Below are 24,860 nucleotides of genomic sequence, written 5' to 3' on the forward strand. Positions count from 1 at the left end.
ATATATGTATATTAGCCTTTTATTTCCCCCCAGTAAGTATTTTTCAAAATTATTTTTAACAGGTATAGAACTATTTTTTGCATGATTGACCTTAAAGAAAAATAGTACTTTTCTTCGTTCGTTTTTACCCACCAAAAACTTAAGTCTTCAATTGTGCATTAATTATTTATAAGGAAGAGTAATGCTTGGACAGGGAAAGTTCTGAAAGGTTTATCGGAAAATGGATAGCATTGAAATATAAAACACTAAATAAAGAGCTCCCTTTAAAATTGTTGTAACTGACAATTCATTAAACATTACAGGGATAAGATAAAAAATAATTGAATTAACAAATTTTCAGTTTTGTCACATAATTATAACTAACAATAATTAAATAAATAAAAATAACAATAACTATAACTAACATTAACAATAATTACTATTACCAATTAGAACTAGAATGATACAGATTGCACGGATTTCACTATAAACACAAAAAGCAAGATGTCATTGTACATTCATTTAAAGAAAGGAGATTCCCCAGTTTTGTCACAGAATAAGTAGTGAAAACTTCATTTCAATCAGCCCGAATCATTGGAGTGACAAAAATATGAAATCGAAAGGTTCAAATTTTTACAAGATATTATTATTATATATTTTGAAATTTTGACACCGTCTAAATGGGCCACCCCTGCTGCCCTCAGGACACTACGCCAGTGGCCTAAACATACCTCATATTTCTTAGGACTGCAAATTGACGGAGTGACTCAGCTCCTGCCCATGTCTTCTGCTGCCCAAGACCTCCACCAACAAACTGAGCATCAGACATGGCTCTTCCTTGTCTCCTTAGTGGTACTCCACCAATTGACCAAGTCATATCGGCACTGTTCTTTGTGCTGTTGGGGTCTTCTGAAGCTAATATTTCTTCATCACTGAACCCATGAATTCCACCGTCCTGAATAATTAAACAAAAAAATCAGTCATCATAAATAAAGTAATGGGAAATAAAATTCGAACAGCCCAGTACATTTTCAAATCTTTTTTTTCCAATTAACAATTTTGATACAAGATTATCATTCAAAATTTTAAAATGGATTTGGCTGAGATTACATTCTATCTAATACTTGCTTTATAATAATTTTTGTGTTTTGTAACCAACAAAATTTCAAAAGTTTTTATAACCATTGGTGATTAGTTTTTATACAAATGATTTAAAAATAAAATAAATCTCATGAATTTAACCACTATAAATTAGTAAAATGCTAAAATCTTACTTTCTATGCTAAGTGCTTTCTTACCTTACACTCCTCAGAATCAGAATCGCTTCCAGGCCCAAAAGCCGAGCTAATAAACAATCCTGAAGGGTCAAAAGGTCCTGAAAACGTAGCTTGTCTGTCAATACCTTGGAGGGCTCCATCTGAAAAAACTCTTTGAAGACGTGGTCTTTCGTTCTCAGACATAGCCCTTCTTCTCTTAGGCACTTCAGTGTTAAGAAGATCTAGTTCGATTTCATGTTTGGGTCGAAGAACAGGCCATTCACTCAAATTAGGACAGCTGTAGCTCAAAGGTCTTGAGGATAGCATTTTTGCTTTGTATACTGGCTGTTGAAAGTATATAAAGCAATATTATTAAAAATTTACTTAAAGTGAATAAAGTATTTAATTATAATATGTTATATTTAGAGTCAGAAAATAAAAGTCAACCAGCAACATTAAATACATCAAATATTTATTCAAAACTGTATATAACTTTGATTTTTTAAATACAAGTAAGCAATATTATTCTGCATTTTTGTTGTAGTGTAAAGTATTTCTAAATACAAATTATGGATATTGAGGTCTTCAGAGGATTGCTGAGTACATAAAGAGGAAAAGTCAAATTTATACAACTGCATTCCATGAAATTAATAACTATATAATTAATATGAGGCCAATCTTTAGCATTCCCAAAGAAAATTTAGGCTGTCATTCTTAGAGGAATCATTTGTCGGACAAATTAAGAGAGACAAAACAAGCAGCCTGGTCTATAGTTAGAAATACTATACTCTTCATTACTAAGATATATCTCCTATTTTCTATAGGCTACAACAATTTTTATTTATTTTCAATAGGCAATTTTTAACGCACATTCTCAAGATTAACTGGTATAGTTAGAAAGAAAACGAAATGGATAGATGTTCTAATCATGAAATAATAGAGAATTTTTTATTTAAAAATTCTATAATTTTTGAAAAACAAAAGAAAATGACAGATTTTTACAAAAATTATGTTTACTGTCATTCTTTGTTCGTATATTGTACATGATTTGTCTTTTTCTATGTTTCCAAGAATATGATAATATATATAAAATTAGTATATACATGTTATATTCATTATAAAACACTGTTATTCTACATTTGTAATAATCTTTCCCTGTGAAAGACCTACATCTTGGATTAACCAGCTAAAACCATAACTGGCCTGGATCCTAGTAGCGAGGAGGCTGATCACTAGGGATTTTACTGTATTTGAAAAAAATATGTAACTTAAAGTATCTAAGAAAAGTGTTCAATTTTAAGAATATCTATTAGGATCTATGATTGTAATCTTAGGATAGTAAACAGTGAGTAAAGAACTTAATAGATACTTCAATATGATGAAAAAAAAATTATAAACCTAAAAATCACATATTTGGCACTTGTATGGCTTATCTTAAATGTGCAAAAATAAGTTTTATTAGATGTAATAATTAAGATAAACATAAAAATATTGAACTGCATTGATATAATGAAAACAAAAAATTATATTTGTACAATTCACCTTAACTTTCATCAGGTATAATTCATTCAATACTCTTCGAAGGTAATTCATATCTGTAACAAATTCATTCCAGATTTTGGACTGAGTTTGTCTAAGTGTATTAGCTACTTTACGTTCCAACTTATTTATATGCTTAGACCTCATTGCTCGAGAGATGAATCCAAGTATCATTACAAGATATCCAAGTCCAAACATAATCCATATAACCAGAAATATTTGATAAATAAATTCACCAGCTGTATTAGTAGCTGTCTGTCCTGAAACCAATCATGAGACCATCAAAATTTGGATTTTTAATAATAATATTACAAATTAGTCACTTGATGTTAAATAACCCTTTTATATCACAGTTGTATTTATGAATAATAATAACGATTAAAATAAATACATCTGTACCGCTACAATCCATGAAGGGTCGAAGGTTCAGTACTTTGTAAGGAAGTACTTTTTTTGAATTAATAGTTATACAAGGAGGTTATTAGTTCAAGATCACACTCAGCTGCTAGGCTTTTCTCCAATTTAGGGTTCCCACTCTATATGGGCTGGGTGTACCCCAGGAGAGCACCTGACCCCCACAACGTTAACTCACTGTTACAATGACAGAATAAATAATTATCTGCCACTGCCGGATTTGAACCTGGGTCCCAGAAGTTAGTAGCACAGTCTTACACACTGAGCCATCCCACTCCTAATAATGATCAACTCACTCTAATTATGAACATATGATATCTTTAGAATTATTGAACTTATTAAATTAATAATATATGCAGTTAAAGGAATTAACCACAACATGGTGGTGTGACCGACCAACCTACCACAACCTTGGGGCCTGCAGAAGAGGAGGACCGCTATCAGCAAGACAATAAGAAGACTGAGGTAATCCAATATCATTTACGTTTGATTGATTTAAGTTTATCCCTTACTTTGGATTATTTTCTATAAATTTTAGCTGCAACTCTAAGTTTTATTTTTTAAGATATAAGAAACTCTGTATTTAACAAAAGCTTTTATATTGACTACTTTTATCACATAATTACTTTATATTTAGATTAATTTTACTTTAGGAAGTAGTAATTGGCCAAATTTGACCAATTTTAATATAATAAATGAGCAAAAAAACAATTATTTATTGTCTATATATGAACAAGACTAGGAAGTGTTCATTCAAAACTCTTTTACATTAAACAAATGATGAAGTTAATTAAATTTTAGATTTATCTTATCATAATATATGAATTATTTCTATTTTAAATATATTAACATATTATTAACAAAATATTTATGAATCTCTTCAGTCTCATATTGAGCCCACTATATAGTCTGAAAAAAAAATAATACAAGAATATGAAATTCTCAATTTATAGAAGAATTTAGATTTTTATCCAAGATCACATTAGTGACTGCAATGTTTGAAGGAATATTGGATTTTTAAAAATAAATGTATTGGAGAATGATCAACAGAAATTTGTGAATTATTCAAGAAAGAGGGAGCATAAATTATGAAGCTAAATCTTATGAAACAATTTATGAATCTCTTCAGTCTCATCCTGAGCCCACTAAATAGTTCTTTATCTTTAGTCAATATCATGGAAAATAAGCGAGAATATTAGATGCTGTAAAGTGTTTTTTGAGATATGGACTCTCAGAATTTTAGAAATTGTGATTTTATCTCAAAAGATAGTGAAAGACTTTTCTGTGATTTGGAGATTATTGTTTGCTAAGAAATTTTTCGATTGAAAGTGATTTTGAGAAATTTTAAACTGTTGTGGAAGTAAATGGGTAGATTTTTTAAGAAAAGTAAGAGATACTAACAAAGTGAATAAAGGAGGTTATTTCGAACCGATACTGATTTCCTTGGGTTTCTCATAATTTAACTGAAACTTATTGATGGGTGTCTGATATTAAACACAATCGACATCATCCTGCAGGTTGTGAGTCACCTTGAACATATTAGTTGGGTGGAAAAATAACTAAATCTGTAGCTTATTGGCTAATAACTGGTACTGAATGTGAAAAAAACCTAGCATAAATATATGTGGAAAAAAGGGAAGAAGAAGGTTAGAAATAATAATGTTTTGGAAGTAGAAAGACTAAATTTTCTAATTTTTGGGTCCAAAATGAAATAAAAAATTAATTCTTATAGGCAAAATCGAACTGGCACATGGGTCTGATCCAATATGCAAACCATATAGCCTTATTATGTTACTTAAAAAATATTTAAGACTCTTAAGTTCTATTAGTGGCAATTATGTGATTGTAACAGGCCCGGTTTAGCCATGTCATCAAGTTGGCATTTGCCATGTGTCCCCAACTCGAGAGGGTCCCCCCAAAAAAGTGGTTTATAACCAGAACTGGTCAAAAATTTGTTAGGTTGGGTTACATCTTGATTTAAATTGTAAACTGTTCATTTATAACAATTTTGTTATGATAAAAACGTAATTTAAGTGAAACTTTCTTCTTTACTTGTACTTAGCTTACTCATTAGCATTTTCTCTGATTATCTATTCATTTTTTATGTTAGCTGAATCTGAAAATATTTATCCCTTCCATTACCAAGTAATATACCATTTGTAATTGATTACTATTTTTTGTAGTGTGTACCGAGTTTACTAATAATAAAAATAATTTTTAAATGTATGGTAGACGTATGTGTATGCAACAGAAAAAGTTCAATTTTTAATAACAATATTGTTAAAATTGGAAACTATTAAATGCCAGAAGTGACGTATATGGTTTTAAGGAATGAGATTTTCAAATATTTTTCAGAGGAGGACTCCCCCCGTTGGTAAGAGAGGCTCCTCTTCAGTCTCCTGCCAAAGGGTTCAATGAGGAGTAGAACCAGGCCTTGATTGTACAATCATAAATATAGTGGGCTGTCTGTAGCTCAGGGAGTTGAGATGTAGGTCTTTGCAACCTTAGAACTGCAGCGGTTGGATTCCAGCCTGAAGGGTCGACTTTTATTTCTGAGCTGGTCCCTCAAAATGAAAGCTTGACTCCCCACCATGGTATTAGAATAGGGTGGTATCTTGTAGATAACCCACTCATATGTCAAGGAAGGGGGTTATAATAAAAAAAAAACATAAATATAACAAAAAAAATTTTTTTACAACTAATATAAATGATCATCATATAATTTGCCTTTTGTCTAAAGTCTACTTTTTACCCTAAAAACGGTATTAAAATATAACAAACTACTGATAACATTTATTTTGAATACTATTTATAATACATTAAATACTAACTAGTTATAAATACTAACTATTTGATTCTTAAGTAACAAAAACATAATTACCTGCAACTAAATCTCCATAACCAATAGTAGTGAGGGAAACAAAAGAGAAATATATGCTGTCTATGAATGGCCATCCTTCAAAAATTTGAAAAATAACAGAAGGAATTAAAATGAATACTCCCATACCAGGAAGTAGATAAACGAGTATGTCCAAGATTAGGGTGAAACGTGATTCATATGTATGGTTTTTGTAACGATGATGTGCCCTTAAAAACTGTAATTTGAGTGTAATTAGTTTTAAAGATAAAATATATTGAAGCTTTGTAATGATTTTCTGAAATAATTACTTTAGAGCCAAAGAATTCTCCAAGATGTGTTAATACAATTCCATTTAATGGAATTCCAATCAGCGAATATATTATCACACAGATCTTTCCTAAGTAAGAGGTAGGTGAAAGATTTCCATATCCTTAAAAAAATAGATAAATATATTATTAAAAACATAGTAAGAGTCAGTGAAAAGTTTAATTCATATGCAGATAACTACATTATATGAAAATAATAGTCATATGATTATCAAATTTTTTTTTCTTTATTCTTACCTTTGAATTCCCTTAGAAAAGCTATGACAGAAAGAAAAAACTAAGACAGTAATCTTTCTATGTCCTCAAAAATTTATTTTATAATTAATCATAAATAATGTTCAATAAAAATTTTTAAAAAATAAATACAGGATTGGAATATTTCGCTGAAATTATTGACATTAAAATTAGAGGACAAAGATTGGAAATACATAAAAATACTTTTGTGTTTATGAATATTGAAGACAAATATGGTTTAATGATTCAGATTATCCTTTATAAGTAAAAAGAAAAAAATTCATTAGTGTTTTCTGCAAGTAATGAAACAAAAAATACACATATTTACTAGAAAACTGAAAGGGGGGACACTGTGTGGTAATGAAATTTAACTAGCTAAAGCAATTATTAAATCAAATTGTTCTTAATTATTATAATTTTTAAAATCTTATTATGAAGAAATGTTTCTTCAGCATGTAGTAGTGGGCTTAGCCATAACTAATTGAGTAAAAGTTACAATTGACTAAAACTTGCCAATTAACTGGGAATCACCCATATATATCTATATCTATATATATTTATTACATTTTAAATAGAGAAACTAGAATAGTGGAGTTTTGTCATACCTATTGTACTTAAAGTTGTTAGGGAAAAAAAAAATGAATTGTAAAAAGTCCATTTATAAGGTTCTGCTTTTTCGGCCAGCTCTGCTGTTCTTATTATTGGTTTACCACAATAGTTTGAAACTCTTGTAATTATTGTTTGTGCACTTCTTTCTTTATTATCTGATTCTAACAATCCTGTAAAACAGTATCCTAACAGGAGACCTACAAAAAAATAAAAACTGAAAAAAATAAAAATACAAAGCATCTCTAGGTTTATTAATGAGAAAGTAAGGATAAATATTACACAAAGTAAGCATTTTTTAAATTTTAAATTATTTATTATAATTGTCAACAATGGAATTAATTAATTATCTGATAAATAATGTGGTCCTACCAATATGTATGTTTTTTTTCTATGCCATTTCTGGGATACAGGGTGCGGGAGCAGTGGGGTAGTGCGCTGGGGATTGCACATGCCACTGCTCCCAAAGATCACCAATTCTTTTAATTCCTTTTTTTTTTCTTTATTCTCTTATTAATTTTTTTTTTTTTACAGTGGTGCAGCCCAGTACTACGTTTAGCCCCTTACTGATGGAGCTGCACCTTGTCCACTGCATCCGTTCTGTAGGTCCTCCTGGTGCGCATCCGTATGGGTGCCTCCTGCAGTTACCAGGCTGGTCCATTCCTCCTGGTCTCTGTCTGGGTCAGCTTCCTCCTCTTCTGGTGCCTCGCCGATGTTGGGAGGTCAAGTCCTTCCCATTATGAAATGAGTTGGGCCCACCACCTCCTTCCACCCGTTAATGAACTCCCTGAAGAAAGTATAATTCTCTTCTTCAACCAAACAGGGAAAGTTCGACTCAGTGAGGGCGAAAATCCTGGTCTTTCTCGACAGCCTGGCTGTGTCCTTCCATGGCGGAACAATCTACTATTAGATGTTCTGCTGTTTCAGGAACTCCGCACGTGGGACACCGGGAGGCGATGTTCTTTCCAAAGCTCTGCAGCTTTCCCCGAAATCCCCTGTGTCCGGTTAGGATCTGTGAGACCCAATAGTCTGGGAGGACCCATTTAGCTTTCAATCTAGAAAGGACGGTAGGGAAGAATTTTCTCAAAGTAGCGCCCTTCTGACTTGCTACCCACTGTCCATTCCACTCCTGTATTGAGTCCTCCTGCAGTATTTTCTTCCATAAGTTTGGAGTCTCGCCGATCCTCTCTCGGAGCTCCTCTGGTAGCGTTTCTAGCCCCTGCCTCTTTACTTCATATTTAAGGACATCCTCCCTGAGGATGAGGTCCAGGAGCATTGTTCCGGCCAGCACCTGCACCGCCTCATGTGACACCGTTCTGTATGTCTTTGTGACCCTCAGCAAAGCCAATCTCAGTATGGTGGCCAGTCTTCTCTTCTGTGTCTGCGTGAGGTTTCGGCTCCACACAGGAGATGCGTACCTCAGAATACCCATGATCACACCTTTATATATGGTCATAGTTACAGGGTACCTGAGGCCCCAAAATGCACTCCCTATCCTACTTAATCCGTTGAGTGACAGTGTCACCCTGTCCTTTAGATACACCAGGTGAGAAGTGGTATCGAATCTTCTTCTTATCCTCACACCAAGATATGTCACCTCCTCACCCAGTCTAACCCTCTCTCCTTGGATATCGTGATAGGATGAGCCCTGTCTGTGGAGCCTCTTATGAGTATGGCCTGAGTCTTGGCTGCTGCCATACTCAACTTCCTCTTCACGCACCACTGTCCTTCAAGACTGGCACACCTCTCCGCTTCTGTCTTTAGTCTGGATCTGCTGTTCTTGGCCACGATGACTGCCAGGTCGTCGACATAGGCCGTGGCAAGGAATCCCTTGTCCTCTAGTTCCCCCAGCAACTCATCGAATACTAGCTTCCACAAAGCTGGTCCTAGGACCGAACCCTGCGGACATCCTCTTTCGATTTTTCTCTCGACCTCGTACTAGTTACCCCTGATCCTGACACTCCTGTTATTGAGGTAACCTACGAGGGAGTATAGATTACCGGGGGTGTCGAGCTTTTGCAACCGCTGGAGTACACGGGGCCACCAAACGCTGTCGAAGGCGGAAGAGATGTCAAACATGATCAATAAGACATATTTCTCCGTCCTCTCCTCCATGTCCCTATACACTCTCAGCAGCGCGTCCGTAGTTCCCCTGCCACAGGTCGAGCCGAACTGCCGTGGATGACTTGCAGCACTTAGGATTGGTCTAAGGCTGTGGACGATCAAGTGCTCCAGGACCTTACGAGCTACTGGGAGGAGGCATATTGGTCGATAGGATTTAGACGTTTCTTTATCCTTACCACCTCCCTTGTAGAGCAGTCTCAAGTCTGCAATCCTCCACTTGTTTGGAAAGTATCCCTTATCCAAACGCTCGTTGAATATATCCAACAACTCTTCCTCGATATAAGGGGCACTGTTCTTGAGGATTGCAGCGTCTATGCCATCTAGTCCTGGAGCCCTTCCGATCCTTTGTCTGTCCACGGCAAGACGAAGGTCCCACATATCCCATGGTGGACATAGGTCAGTACCTGGTGGGTATAACGTGATGTGTCTGACCATTCCATCATCTGCACTATACTAGGACAGGTCATCCCTAGGGTATGTATAATCTATATACATCTTGGCAGCCTCCTCCAAGGTGGTTGCCTGGGCACCTCTCAATCTAATAGCCGCCATCACTTGTAATGGCTTAACCTTTCCCAGTGCCACCCTGTACGGGATTCCCCAGGGATTCTTTTTTGATTCCTCTACAATAAATTTGTCCCAGGACTTCTTCTTCTGGCAACGCACTCCGTTTCGGTATACCCTATACCTATGCTTAGATTCTTCTCGAAGTGCAGGCCTCCGCTTGTCGTTTCTGCACTCCTGGTACCTACGCCTGGCCCTGTAGTATTCTTTTTTTAACTGCATTAGAGCCGGCATCCACCATGGGACTGGACGTACTCTCACCCTCTAGCGTTGGAGGGTAATACTCGCCGCTTTAGTGTTGGCGCCCATAAGCATTGCCACTCTGCGGTCAATCTCGGGCTCCTCATCTATCGGAATAGACATACCTACCAGCACATATCTACCAATATGTATGTATGTATTCCTACTGAGATGATATACCAGTCATTTAGTTGTTAGGATTTAAAAAGACAAATTGAAGAATTGCACTCCAGAACCAGCCAAAACTATTTTCTAACTTTTAATAGGTATTTATTATTTTTCTTGAACAGTTTTTCTTATAGATTGTCATTAAATAAAAGCAGTATAGTCACATTTGCTTCAACAACTTTTAGAAGAAATTCTAACATATTGTGATAATCTATAATACAAAACATTAAAGAAAAAAAATCTAAAAAATGAAAAATAGGTGGCTGGTTTTGGAAATGCAATACTTAACAAACAGATAATGAGGGAGATAACTGCTCAGGGCTACAGATCATGGAATAGTTAAATAAACAATTTATAAATTAGAGAAAAAATTATTGTTTAGAGGGTATTAGGACTCCTCTTCCACTTGGGTTCATTCCATACCATCTGAACAATTGTCAACCACACTTTTAGGGGGAACCCGCATTATTGTATCACCTAGGGCTCCACAATATCGCTTATCACCTAGGTTCCAATAAGGTTCAAATCCGCTACTATCATTAAAAGTTTAGTGTTTATATTTTTTGATACTGAAGAGGATAAAAGAATATAAAAATAATGTTTAAAAAAATTATTTATAAACAATTTTAAAGTTGTTTTTGATATTTTACCTCTCTCACATCTAGGGGTGAAAATGGAATATTTAAATATACAAAGTTTCTTTGCCTTTGATAATGTTTTTAATTTTTTAGAACATATCTAAATATTCATTTCCTACTTGAATCCAAGGATTACAAAATAATAACTGGGACTCTAATATTCAGCTAATATACAAAATTTGGGTTATTTTTAATTCCCAACAAGACATTGTTTATTTAGTAGGACAATTTTTGCATTATACTTCATTATTAAAACCAATAATAAAATTGATTAGTATTATTGTTTTAATTTATCCTTTTGCTACTGTTGTAGTTCCTTTGTTTTTCTATGGAAATGGTGGAAAAATAATTAAACTAATTAACAATTTAAACCCGAGTCAGTTTAATATAATATGTATATAATTTAATAGCGACATCCAAATAATTTATGAAGTTAAAAAAAAAATCACTTTGACTGATATAGGTAAAATAGATAGGGACAAATATTTCATGAAGGTTGGCAACACTAAGACAGATAATGTGGAGTGCCGCTATAAAATCATTATTCTTCTTATTCATTAACCTCATATCGTTTTCACTCTTTCATAATTTATTTATTTATTATTATATTTGTTAATGTAAAAACGAGTTATAAATCCTTCTTCTACCGGCAAGAAATACGCAATTATTATTCTGCTGGAAGGTTATGCTGTTGTTATAACCGTCGGTAATTTCAAATGACTTCCATGTGATAATGGTAGTGATTATTAGATTACAAAAAAAATTGTGTTGATATTTTTACTTCCAAGTATTTAATTTTATTTGAAACCATGGTGGTAAGTTTACTGCTCTTCCAAAATTTGAAGTTTTATGAAAAGTTTTTACATGAATTATGGATTAATTTCAGAAAGTTAGGTTATTAATATCATGCACCCTTGAGAATATAAACCAGTTATCTACATCAGGTCCTGATTTTCAATGGAACATCAAGGTATTTAGAATTGTGTGATAATTTAGTAATTTATCACTCTTTGTAACCTTTAGATCACTTTTAAAAAAAATGCATGTTAATGTGATAAAAATTATCCTTAGGTACATCTAGATACATTTTTTCATATAATTTGTACCATGAAAAGCATTAATGATGATCTTAAGTATCAAAATTACATATCGCTGCTTTGCTTTAATAACGGGACATCTGACAAAAAATAAAGTTATATTATTTTGAATTGGAAATATCTCAATTACGGTTCCTTAGACTATCATTACTTTCTCTTCAGAGTTCCATCATACATACTGTGCTAAAGGTATTAGTGCTATTACAACACTACTCCATTCTATGGTACAATTTATAGAATGCCCTAAATACAAAATAAAAGACAAAACAAATTTTTTTTATCAACTTTATCAAAGTAAAGCAGTGATATGTGTGTATCTAAATTGATAAGTGGCATTTATATCATTCATAGAGATACTTTTTATTTGAAATTTAATTCTTACAGATTTTAAAGAAGTAATTAGTTCTTGTTGTGAATTTAACTTGTAGGATATCCTTAGCAACAACACAAGACAAGTCAACATTAAATTTATTCTTTCCATTATCTATTTTAGAAATGAAGTTATGGTAACCTGTATTTTGCTTTTTTTTTTTGTTTCTTTCTAATATTTACAAAAATAGTATTCTTGTTCAGTAATCTGAAGTGATATTGTTACTAGTTCAAAATATTCTCTTAACTGGGCGAGTGGGCATTTAATCGTGTGGGTGTGTTATAAAGATGAAAAAATGGTCAATCCTTGTTGGTTTTACACCTGAGACTATAAAGTGATTCATATTTATTTAAATTTATGACCAACCTCATTTGAAAAGGATCTGTTAGGAGTTTGTTTATCATTTTTGAGCGAGTAGAAGTCGATTGTGTAGAGGGGTGACCCTTGTGTGCTGTTACTTTAATGTTTTCAATACTTAATGTAAAAAATCTGATAAAAATTATAATTATGCAAATCTATTTCATATATTTTTTCTTTAAGCTTCAGTGTCGTAATTGTAATGAGATTGACCAATCCTGGCATGCAATTAATGAAAATGAAGAAGTTTCTGGAAGTAGAGGACCTGGTTCTTTTAATTTTCAGATGAAATGCAAATTTTGCTCATCAGTTTCAACAATAGGTATGTCTAAATTATTCATTAACTAGTTCTATCCATGGGAGAACTCTCACATTAGATATTTATCCTTCTCCCTTATACACCTAAAGTATTAACAATATTAGAGAAACATGTTTCTTTGAATTAACAATATATTATCAAAAAAGTCTATCCAACTCATACAAAATTAATAAAGCTTCATACTTTGTAATGACTATCTTGAAGTAATAGCTTGCATAAATAATTGGCTCACTGTAAAATATCTATTTAGTTTTACAGTTAAAATTCATATATCAATAGACTTCTACTAACTATGAATTGCATATGAACATGACCTTATAGCTATAACCTAGGCCTTTCGTGAACGGATGTTTAAGGAAATATTGATTTTTTGAGAGAACCAGCTTGTATGTAAGTGGCTAACTGGTTTTAGGGATAGTATCTGCAAAGGATGTTTTGAAGGATTGGGACTGTAGTCAAGCACAACATAAAGTTATCTATAGGCAATATTGAAACCGTGCCTCTCTCTCTTAACTTTTAAGCAAGGATAAAAGTCATGAAATAAGAGGTGTTCTCTGGAAAATAGTCAGATTTACTCCATAAACAAATGGATCAAGACTGTAGACACTGATTAAGTAAATAAACTTGATTCCTTTAATATCGCATATACTTTGAATATATGAGGAAAAGGTGGGAAGATATCTAATGTAAGATTTCTTGCACAGGATTTCTAATAATACTATATTATTAGATAATTTATCTATGTAATATTAGCTAAATCAGATATCCCTGTATTACAAGAATACGACCGCCCTATCAGTAAGGGCTACACCTCAGTCTAAATGTTGAAATTTATGTTCCAATAAATTAAATCGATGCCCTAGGAAAATTGTAAAACGATAAGCTAAAAATAAAATAAATTGTTGATTTTTGGCCGCAGTGGCACGAAGAAGCTTGACGCGCTACCCTGCTGCTACCATACCCCTTGTAGTAGAAATGGCAGGGGCATAAAAAAAAAATGCTAGTATGAAGTCTGGTTTGGGCAGCCAAAGCTATACAAGGTCTGTTATAGAGCAACCGAAAAAAAAATATATATAATTTATTATAATTGATAAGTTATTATATTTAAGAAACAATTTATATGAAGGTTTAATCATTTTTAATTTTTTCAGATATTGTAAAGGATTCTGTTAAACCATTAAAAACAGATGGTGATGTTATAATTAAACAAACTGCTGTTGTTTTTGATTGCAGAGGTGTTGAACCTGTGCAATTTGATCCTCAGGTAAGTTTTTTTAATCATTTTCCTTATGCCCTTTAAATGAAATAAGATCTGAGTTGAATTAGAAAAGACTGTTTTCTCTTGAACAATTTAAGAACGCTTTTTGTCAATTTAATTTTTTTAATGATCAATTTCTTTTTTACACATGACCTACTTATGTGTATGAAGCAGGCACGTATATTCCAAATTTATTATCCCATGTGAAACTATGGGACATAGCTAGTGTTCAAATATTCTTTTGGTTTTGCTTATTATCTGTTGAGAAGGAGAGAGAGGAGGACCAATGTGAGTTAAGCAGTTTTAAAAATAAATATTGGGACTTAAGTTTTAACACATTTATCAGCCAAATATTATCCATCTCTAGGTACTACTTTTCCTCCTCTTTTTGGCAGTATATGAATTCCATATTGATTGAATGACTGGTCTTTGGAGGGAATCTAGGAATCACCCATTTTTGCTTTCCTTGTTATTATGAAATTATTGCTTATCTAGACCATGAGCTATTGATAGAAGCAAGTTGTAGTTGGAAGGCCAAATATCTGGAGAGTATGGTGGGTGTGGAGTATATCCCATTTGAGGACTCTAGTCATATTCATTTCAGGATGGATGGATAGCAAAGTGTGATGAAACTGGTTCTGTTTTTTCTGAAGTTGAATTCGGTGAAGATGGTATGTGGGCTGGTTATGATGAGAAAGGAAATTTTCCTGTAAGTATTGATGAATTTAGAAGTGAATTTGTGAGAGCTTAAGTTAGGTTTTTCCTATTGTATGTAATTCATTTAATGTAAATAAGAATAATAAAATGTTTTTTATTCACTGATTTTGTACTTAATTACCTATAATTACTAATTACTATAATTACCTTATTCTTCCTTAATTTAGTTTGTAATTTATACTGTTCATTATTCATTTTAACATAAGAAAAGTATTGTTTGGTTAGCTAATGCTTTGTAATGTTTTTCTTATGCTATCAGATTTCTTGAAATTATTATATATAAAAATGATTGACCGTAACTGAATATAAAGAAGATGGTTGGGGGTGCAGTCAAAAAGGAACAAAAAAGTTTTCAACTATTTATTTGCTGACGTTTCGTCTCACTTTGCAAGACTTTATCAAGGCTAAAAATAATTATTTGTTCATTATTATTGCTTGTTTATATTTATTTTTTCTTGACCTTTATTTATTCTCTCTATTTCCTTAGTTTTCTGTCTTTTAGTGTGTACAATTTTTGTTTTATTTTTTTTATATCTACTTTTCTATTTTTACCTGTTATTATTTCTCCTGTTCATTTTAAATATAATGTTCTATGTTATTTCTTTTTTGTATATACTTATGACTATAAGTAAAAATGATGTACGACTGTACATCTTATTTTTATTTCTTTTGGTTCCTTTTTATATAATTTTCACTAATATTTACATAATTTTTAACCCCACCTTAGTTTACTTTATTATCTTACATTGTCAACATATTTTTAGTTTTTTGTATCTTTTCTAGCCCTGATGAAGCCCTGCAGAATGGGACAAAACATTGGCAAATAGTTAGAAACTAACTTTTGTTTCTTTTCATCTCTTCTTGAAATCATTGATAGCATAGTTTAACTTATTATTAAATTTTGAATTTGGGAAAATTAGTACCTTTGTCTGATCTAATATTTGATTTTAAAACTACATTACATGAAATTTTATATTTTAGTTAACTCTAAATTCAATGAGTATCAGTATACTTTTTTGAAATAAATTTATTCTTTCTGCTTTTACTTATGTTTATCAATTTAGACAGTGTAATAATTGTTATTAATTATTTTTATAAATTGTATTTGTTGCTATATAAAGAAAGAAATTTTCTTGAATGTTTTACTACTTACTTTCGATTTCACTGTCTTCTTTGAGTTTTTCAGATCGTTTTTCTTCCTCCAATCCCCTTTCTATGGTGTAAAATATTGTTGCCCCAAGAAATAAGTAAGCAATGAAGAAAAGCCAGAGTACAAACCATCTTCTTTTTGACATCTTTTAGAGCTGTCAAGTATCAAAATAAGGGCAATGGTTTTCATCGCCCTTTTCAAAACTGCTGGAGTTCATCATGCATTCTTTATTCTCATGATCAGACGAGGCATTTATTTCCTGTACATTTCTTTATATTTAGATTCTGAAATGTATGAAATATTTCTTCTCTTTCTCTTATCCTGTAATAAATAAAAAAAATACTTTAGGCTTTGGAGTACAATATTTCAATATTTTTTGTTACTAGTTTTATTATGTTTTAATAAAACATGTGAATCAACATCAACATCAATGGCAAAGCTAAATAATTCATGGATCAAAGATTAATAATAATAAAGGCTTAGCGAACCCGAAGGTTCGATGCCGATGCCACCAATCATTCTTAACATACATCTGTACAGTGAACCTTGGATAAAAAATGTTTATACTCTGCTCAGTTCATTATAAAATTGTAAATTGTTTAATGTGTTACTGTGAGATGTCGTGCTTCCCTCTTGCAAATATCTGTATTGCCTAATATATTTTTTCACTAATCAACTGCATATCATAGTGAGAATCTAATAGTCTTAAAATTATTTTCTAAAATGAATTGGTGTGATGTGTTACATTTTCCAAACTTAGGAATCTTTAATTAGATATACATTTTGTCAGAAGTTCAGACTGTTGCTGCTTCTGCTTTTGATAGATAATTTCGAGAGTCACTATGATACCGATATTAGTGGAGGAAGAGGAGAATGAAAGAGAGCCAGTTTGACAAGAGGATTACACAAACTACCTGTTCCGATTGTATATAGACTTCAACAGACCACCTAGTCCAAGGAACAAGTGGAGTAGGTGTTTTACGTTCATAATGCTTAGAGAAATTATTAGATGCATAATTTAATATTCTTTAATTTGTCTCAATGGTACTGATTTGGTAGAGGAAGACCACGCTTAAGTTGGCTGGACAAAGTGCAGGAAATTTTGAAAAATATGAGCATTATAAGATGGTGGATGCATCCCTAGGATAGAAGTGTGTGGTGAAAGAATATAAGTGAAGCCCAGGTTCTTAATAGGACCATAGTGTCAATAAATAAGTAATTTGTTTTATTATAATTTTTTCATTAGGATCCACTGCTAAGGATTTATTGGTGAAAAACTGAAAGAATGACTCAAAATTTCTAATTCGTTACATTATGAAATTAATTGATAAATAAATAAGCTGTTTAATATCCGTTTTAGGACCAGGCGAATGTGTTTTCTGGTTAAGTTTGGATTCATATGTAGTACCATACCTCTGTTTTGTGAAATACTGAAAAACATTAGGTTTTTGATTTAAGACAGTTCATGGTTTTAGGACATACTACTTATCCAAATTATTAAGTTATGGTACTCATTCGACTAAAAATTTAATGCTGTTTAATTACTTAACTCTTCAAATATAAGCTCTAGGAACATGAAATTTAACACAGGCATTTGAGAAAGTTTCAAAACCCAACTAAATGCCCTTTTTCCTGGTCTAATTCTTGGCAATTTGACAGGCCTGCAGCCTAAACAGCTAGACCAAATGACTTAAAATATGTGAAACTCTTAAGATGAAGTAAATTTATTATTAAACTTGATTATCCTTTAAAGAGAAGTTTTGTTTTGCCCCTGTTCACTGAAAAAGTATACAAGAAATGAGAGTGAGAGAGAAACATTTATTTATAAGTTATTGCTAAGGCAATTTAGGATGTTATCACTATCTTTTATCTTCATTGTAGTCGTCAGTTTTGTACAGAAAGGTTTTTGTATGCTGTGATCTGTTACCGTGTTTTATACTGCAAAGAAGTTAAAAAAGATTAAATAAATACGATTTTCTGTATTTTAATCCATAGATAAATAAAAACAAAATTATATTGGAACCCCTCTTCTCTGATTTGTAATGTAATTAAGAATTAAATTGCCACCAGTGAGACATAGGCCAATAAATCTAAAACTTCAGTACCCCATTCTCCAACTGATGGAAATAGCGTGTGAAAAATGTTCAAAAACCATCAGTTTTCAATGTCCTTTACTAAAAAAAATCTACACAAAGAAGTGATACCTTCCAAAAACAACCACATTTTAAAAATTTCTCCGCCAAATGTAAAAAAAAAAAAAAGCAGCTGCAAAAAGAAGTGATATCAAAAAGGCTGACCCGCCCGGAAAGAGCCTTGGGCTTCGCGCCTCGGTTAGGCATCCGACACGTTCAGCAGAGAATGGAGTGTATAAAAAAAAAAAAAAAATGACCATTTTTCAACCAAATATTTGTATTATTATTTCTTTGATATAAAATACAATTAATACTCAAAGTATAGTCCATTGTTATCCACCATCTTTAGCCATCTGCTAGCCAATTGCTCGATCCCACCCTGATACCATTCTTTGGGATGGCTGTCAAAGAACTCTAGGACCGCAATTTCAACTACCGTAAAATTATCAATTTTTTTCCCTTGAAGGAAATGGGTCGAAACAAGTAGTAATTCGATGGCGTGAGGTCTGGACTATATGCTGGATGAGGCAGGAGTTCGAACCCATGAAGTTCTTTAAACTCGACGGGAAGTGATTGTTGATTGCTGAGAAGTAAGTTCGTGAGGGACCAGTCTACTGCTCTTATCGACCTTCTCAGTGGAGAGTAGATGGCGACTAACAGTATCTTTCGACACACCACACTCCCTGGCAAGTTCGCGAGTACTTGAGGACGGATTTGATTCAAGAGCTTCCTGCAGAACCTCATCAATATCCATTAATGGTCGCATGGAGGTATTCTTCCTTTCCAACGTCTTATCTCCACTACTGATTTTTCAAACCAACCCCGTGCAGTGCGCTGGTCAAGGACACCTTCCCCATCATATTTAACAATGTTACGAGTTGCTTTAGCGGTTGAGAATTTTTTTTTCCAGTAATGCCTTGTTTGCTAGCAGCAGTTGTTTAACTGTCATGTTTCTGCTATGAAGCTAATAACAAAACTGAGGCTTTTTGTGAAGACGTTGAATGGGATTAAACACGCTTAGATAATGCTCTAAAGGGATTATTAAGTATTGGTAAGTATTAAATAACATTAAAATATTTGCAGGCCTTTGAAATCATGAATTTGATAAAACGGTCATTTTTCTATACACCCCATTAAAATGGAAGCTAAAATTGGTTGGTGTGTCTGTCTGAAGAGAATACCAATTACGGTATAATTAAAAACTAAAACAATAAATCATTACAAAATTATTAACAGAACCCACGGCAAATTTTAGATTCCATTCTTAGCTGAAGGTATCGTCTGCTTAACAGTGGAGCGAAGCCCTAGGCTCCTTTACTTGGCGGCCTTTTTGATTATAAGGAAATATGTAGGAGGTAGGAATCGACGAAGTTTATAGAGCAGACCTGGATGGAGCAGACTCGTTCAAAAGCTTGTTCAACATCAAGGAAGACTCCCGTACAGTACAAACCGCGCTCCAATGTGGAAGATATGACATCAACCACTCGATGACTTTGTTGTTTGGTAGAATGAGATGTTCTAAATCCAAACTGGTGGTCAGGAATAACATGATATGAGTCAAGGATTGGATAGAGGCGTTTTAATAAGAGTTTTTTTAGGATTTTGCCCATATTGGGCAGGAGTGAAATAGGACGGCGTGAATAACGTAATCAAATTTCATGTGGCCGTAGTGTATACAATTTTATGTGTGAACGCTTTGTGATTTAGTATAATATTAATTAATATTTTTTCAAAAATATTTTCAAACAAGTTTTAAGCTTTATTAATTAATAAATGAATTCTTTTATTGAAGAATTGTAAGGAATATCCTCTTTTTCAGGCTGCGACCAACTAGTTTGCTGTATTACACTAATTGTGTTTTATAACTGTCTTAATTTCAGGATGGGTACAATATCTTGTTACCAAACCATTGGGAAGCTGTTACTTAAAAAAAAACTGTAAATACATGCAAATGAGAGTTTATCTGTCTTTGAAAGTTGCATAATAGTGGCATCGCTCGAGTACGTCTGCCTTGTTAACATCTAAATCTTGAGTTGGAACACCTTTTTATTATTATTGAGGTTAGTTTAAATTTGAACAGTATCTATACATATTTTGGTTATTCACAAAATTAAGTATGGAGGCTGGTTATTATTATTTTTACATCACCATATTTATGTAAATTAAATATATTGAAAATACCAAATGATGTTTTACTAAATTCTAAAATTAAAAACATATCTAATTTCCGCTTCAGATAGAAACAAAATTTTATGTCTAGATTTATGGATGTATATAAATTAATACAATACAATTAAATGTTTTATTTAAATTAATATAATTAGTTATTTCTACGTTGGATTAATGATTGAATTAATTGCTTATTATATATGTTTAGTTTATAGCGTCAAATAACATTATTTTATGTAATTAAAATATATGATGAAAAAATAGAAATAGCTTCAAGACGGCTCAAACAATCTACACTAGGGAGTGGCGTAGAGGCCTATAAACTGCAGCAAAGGGCAAAAACCAGAACTAATTAAACAATTTAGAAACAAAGGTATAAAATAAAATATGAAGATGGTCTGGGTTGCGGTCAAAAAAGAATAAAATAGTTTACATTTATTGTCCGACGTTTCGCTCCACTTTATAGAACTTCATCGGGGTTCATGTTCATGTTCAAGACGATAGGTTAAACAGAGGGTTTGTTTCTCCAGTAGACAAAAGTTATTAAAAAAATTAAGCATTTTTGGTGCATAGCTCAGAAAGTATATATTTTTTTCATGGTTATTATATCTCAATCGATTTATATCTTTCTGAAGATATAGTTTTTACTGACTAAAAATAAAAAAACAAAATCATAACAAGCATTTCAGTAAAGTTGTCAAATTGTTTTATGAAAAAGCAAATCGTATCCGGTGATAGCGTCGTCTGAAACCTTTGGATACCATTTTTCAAAGAAATTAAAAATTAGAAATTTTTGAACAGACGGTCAGTTTAACCTATCGTCTTGAACAGCCATGATGAAGTGGGGCGAAACGTAAGGCAATAAATAGTTGACAACTATTTTCTTCTTTTTTGACCGCAACCCAGACCATCTTCTTCATATTTAAATTATACGGTTTACTATTTAAAATATATATAAATAAAATGTTTGAAAATTTTTTCTTTACGTGACACTGATATTTCGACTTACAAGAGCATTAAATTTTGTTAAATAAGGTTAAAAAAGCAGACATTCAGCTTTCTAACTGTTTTATTAATTGGATAAAAAGTAAACGAGTTAGAAAAGATAGTATCAATAACGGACACCGAGAGAGAAAAAATAAATTCTGTAAATAAATTAAGTTAAAGAATTTTCTAATTTTCAATTTCTTTGAAAAATGGTATTTAATTCTTTCAGACGACGCTATGATCGAATGTCATTTGCTTTTTTATAAAACAATTTGTTGACTTACTTCACCCACATCCTCATTTTTTATTTTTATTTTTTTTAAATTTTTAGTGAGTAAAAAATCATTTAATATTGTTTCCTCATACTTGAGAAAGATATAAATCGATTGAGATATAATAACCATGAACAATATGTATACTTTCTGTGCTACGCAACAAAAATGCTTGATATTTTTTAATAACTTTTAGTACAAGAGCCCAAGAGGAGAAAAAAGGCAGTTATCTCACCCCAATTTTTGATTACTTTAATGAAAGCTATGTAGAATTAATAGTCAAAATTGATGAGTCTGCCAAGTATATGTAGGGTAAATAAAAAATGGCGATTGTTTCAAAGCGATAAAAAAAACTAATTTTTCATTCGGAGCTCTATATCTTAAAACGTAGGAACAACACAAGAAAATCTAAGAGAACGTCATTTAAAGAAGTTTCTGCTAAAATATGAGCCCTAATAGAGTTATTTACGTTAAATAGTTTTCGAGATATAGCTTTTTAAAAAAGCAACAATTTATAAAAACGTTGTATGGGACGTACTGAAAGATCAGTAGTTACTGAATTTATTTTTAAAAATGTATATCTCAAAAAAACCATTTGACGTGCAGATGTCTATGATCACTCAAATTAAAGCTAATTTAATGAGCTATAAAGTAGTTTATGATGTTTATCTTCGTAGGAGTAATAGTTTACATGAAATTCGCTAAAATATATTGATTTATAGTTGTTCAGACAAATTTTCATTTGCCAAATTTATATTCATATGTGAATATCTTAAAAACTAATACCCCTACGAAGATAAGTGTCATGAACTACTTTATAGTAAGTTAAATTTTCTTTATTTTGAGTGTTGGCAGACATATGTGCGTCTTATGAATCTAGAGATATATTTTTTCAAAAAGCCAACATTTTATAAGAACAACTATAAATTAACATTTTGTGAGTATATTTTGTCAATTATCATAAAAACTATTACTCCTACAAAGATAAGCATAATGAACTATTTTTTAGTAAATTTAACTAGCTTTAATTTGAGCGCTGGCAGACATCTTTACGTCAAATGGTTTCTGAAATGAAGTTTTTCATAAATCAAAATTATTGTATGAACAACTATAAATCAATTTAGTAAATATCATGAAAACTACTATTCCTATGAAGGTAAAGGTCATAAACTTCTATATAGTCTATTAAACTAGCTTTAATTTGAGTGCTAATAGATATCTGTACGTCACATAGTTCCTGAGATATAGATTTCTCAAAATAAATTAACTAATTACTTATCTTTCAGTATATTTTAAAGAAATTTTGCTTTTTAAAAAGCTATATCTCGAGAATTATTGGACGTAAATAGCTCTTTTAGGGCTAATATTTCATTTCAAAATTTACCCTTCTTTAAATAATGTTCTCTTAGAATTTCTAGTGTTGTTGGTAGTTTTTAAGATATAGAGCTCCGAATGAAAAATTAATGTTTTTTTAAGGTTTTGAAACAGCCGCCATTTTTTATTCCCCCTACCTATACTTGGCAGACTCATCAATTTTGACTAGTAATTAAACCTAGTTTTCATTAAATTAATCAAAAATTGGAGTGAGATAACTGCCTTTTTTTCTTCCCGGCTCTTGTAGTATTTTGCCTACTGGAGAAATCGGAATAACCTATTAATTTCCCAGTAAAATCTTGTAAATTTAGTAAGAACCCTAGTAAGTAATTTTTATATATTAGATTAAACATTTGTGTCCAATCCAAGCATAAACTAGCTATTTTGTTTCAAGTTGTAATTTTAGTCCAAGAGTACGGAAAAAAAAACAATTGACTTCACTTCAATTTTTGATCACTTTAATAAAAACTGTAAATAGTTGCTAGTCCAAATCAATTAAGTAATTTTCTATGAAGATTATAAGTTTAAATTTATAATCTTAAACACTTTCTTGGGACTGGTAAATTTTTTAAAATAAATAATTTAATTTCTATCCACATTTTATTTGCCTTGTGTATGCCGACGTTTCGGCCAATCCGGGCAACCTCAGGGACAATCTACTTAATACAATATTGGAATTATATGATTTAAAAATTCTTAACTCCATGCAGGCTATACTGCCCAGTTCAAAACAACAATTTATAATTAGTCAATATTTACATTAAAACCAAAATTAAAATCATTAATCACAGTCACTATTCGTTAAAACTTTATCACAACGATTTGGACTTATAAGAAAAATAAAATGTGTTGAGACTAAAATGGATAGAAATTAAATTATTTATTTTATTTAAATCATAAGTTTTGTTAGTAGTTTTAGGAATGTTGAGCTCCAAATGAAAAATGAGCAGGAATTAGATTAGGGAATTTTATCGTATAATAACTTCAAAGGGCGTGCACCTTAAATACTGCAATATTTGCTTTTTGATGACATTTACTGTATACCTTGTTTTATGTTGTAAAAATTAAACATTTTATAACAGTTTTTTTTAACTTAAAATAACCAGAAAATTCTTGAATTTTTCCAAAATTTTTCATTTCCTCAACGGTTGGCAGTGTCATAAATTTTGACTATTGATTGTATATAGTTTACAGTTATCAAAAATTGCTTAAATAACTTTTTTTTCTCCTTTCTGCTATTTATGTAGTTAAATTTAATCTACTGATCGATTCCAGGTCGACTGTTAAAACACTAGCGGAAAATTCTAAATACAAATAAATTTTAATAAAGGAAACAAACGCCACAAAGCAGTAAAATTTTATTATCCTCCTCGCAAATAGAGAATTTACTACCTCGTTCTGCAATCCTGTCGTAACTAATTGTCGTAATTTAGTTTCTTTATCGCCCCGATGGAGTGTGGATTAGGGTCGTCGACTGGTTTAGTAGCAATATGAGATAAAGCAGTAATAGAGCTAATTAGATTAAACCGTTACAGAACCTAAGGGTATGAGAACTGTAGCTTACTGTAGAGAAAACCATACTCACTAATGTATAATGTTAAGAGAAAATTTTGTTTGAAAGATCCTATTATTTTTCAAAGATTTAAGAGCCCGAAAATTATAAAGTAAAAACCGATAACGATATCATTGACAAAAAACGATATATATATA

General features: G+C 31.9%; 2 protein-coding genes across 7 annotated transcripts in view; one reads left to right on the forward strand and one right to left on the reverse strand.

The window, feature by feature from the left end:
• Positions 1 to 24,860, reverse strand: part of Ork1 (open rectifier K[+] channel 1) — a 165,341-nt gene that overhangs the window by 5,450 nt on the left and 135,031 nt on the right. For all 4 annotated transcript variants that reach the window (XM_067048487.1, XM_067048486.1, XM_024359764.2 and 1 more), the window contains 7 exons: positions 16,220 to 16,537; positions 7,214 to 7,414; positions 6,357 to 6,478; positions 6,070 to 6,283; positions 2,778 to 3,034; positions 1,278 to 1,580; positions 711 to 934 (listed from right to left, as the gene is read on the reverse strand). In XM_067048487.1, the coding sequence (XP_066904588.1) occupies positions 711 to 934; positions 1,278 to 1,580; positions 2,778 to 3,034; positions 6,070 to 6,283; positions 6,357 to 6,478; positions 7,214 to 7,414; positions 16,220 to 16,361 (1,463 nt within the window). In that variant the 5' untranslated portion in view covers positions 16,362 to 16,537. The remainder of the gene's footprint in view (positions 1 to 710; positions 935 to 1,277; positions 1,581 to 2,777; positions 3,035 to 6,069; positions 6,284 to 6,356; positions 6,479 to 7,213; positions 7,415 to 16,219; positions 16,538 to 24,860) is intronic.
• On the forward strand, positions 11,474 to 20,419 carry LOC106686733 (UPF0587 protein CG4646). Of its 3 annotated transcripts, none has more exons than XM_014430202.3 (6): positions 11,477 to 11,763; positions 11,835 to 11,918; positions 12,956 to 13,094; positions 14,243 to 14,355; positions 14,954 to 15,058; positions 20,229 to 20,414. In XM_014430202.3, exons 1-6 carry the CDS (start codon positions 11,758 to 11,760, stop codon positions 20,274 to 20,276), a joined length of 495 nt encoding a protein of 164 aa, XP_014285688.1. In that variant the 5' UTR covers positions 11,477 to 11,757; the 3' UTR covers positions 20,277 to 20,414. The 3 variants fall into 3 exon arrangements, with proteins under 3 accessions (XP_066904592.1, XP_014285688.1, XP_066904591.1); XM_067048490.1 differs by lacking the exon at positions 20,229 to 20,414 and adding an exon at positions 20,168 to 20,197 and having other exon boundaries at positions 11,478 to 11,763; XM_067048491.1 differs by lacking the exon at positions 11,835 to 11,918 and having other exon boundaries at positions 11,474 to 11,763; positions 20,229 to 20,419.

The sequence above is a fragment of the Halyomorpha halys genome, unplaced genomic scaffold (genome assembly GCF_000696795.3).
Source record: "Halyomorpha halys isolate HHAL.00 unplaced genomic scaffold, Hhal_1.1 Scaffold865.1, whole genome shotgun sequence".
NCBI classification, from domain to species: Eukaryota; Metazoa; Arthropoda; class Insecta; order Hemiptera; family Pentatomidae; genus Halyomorpha; species Halyomorpha halys.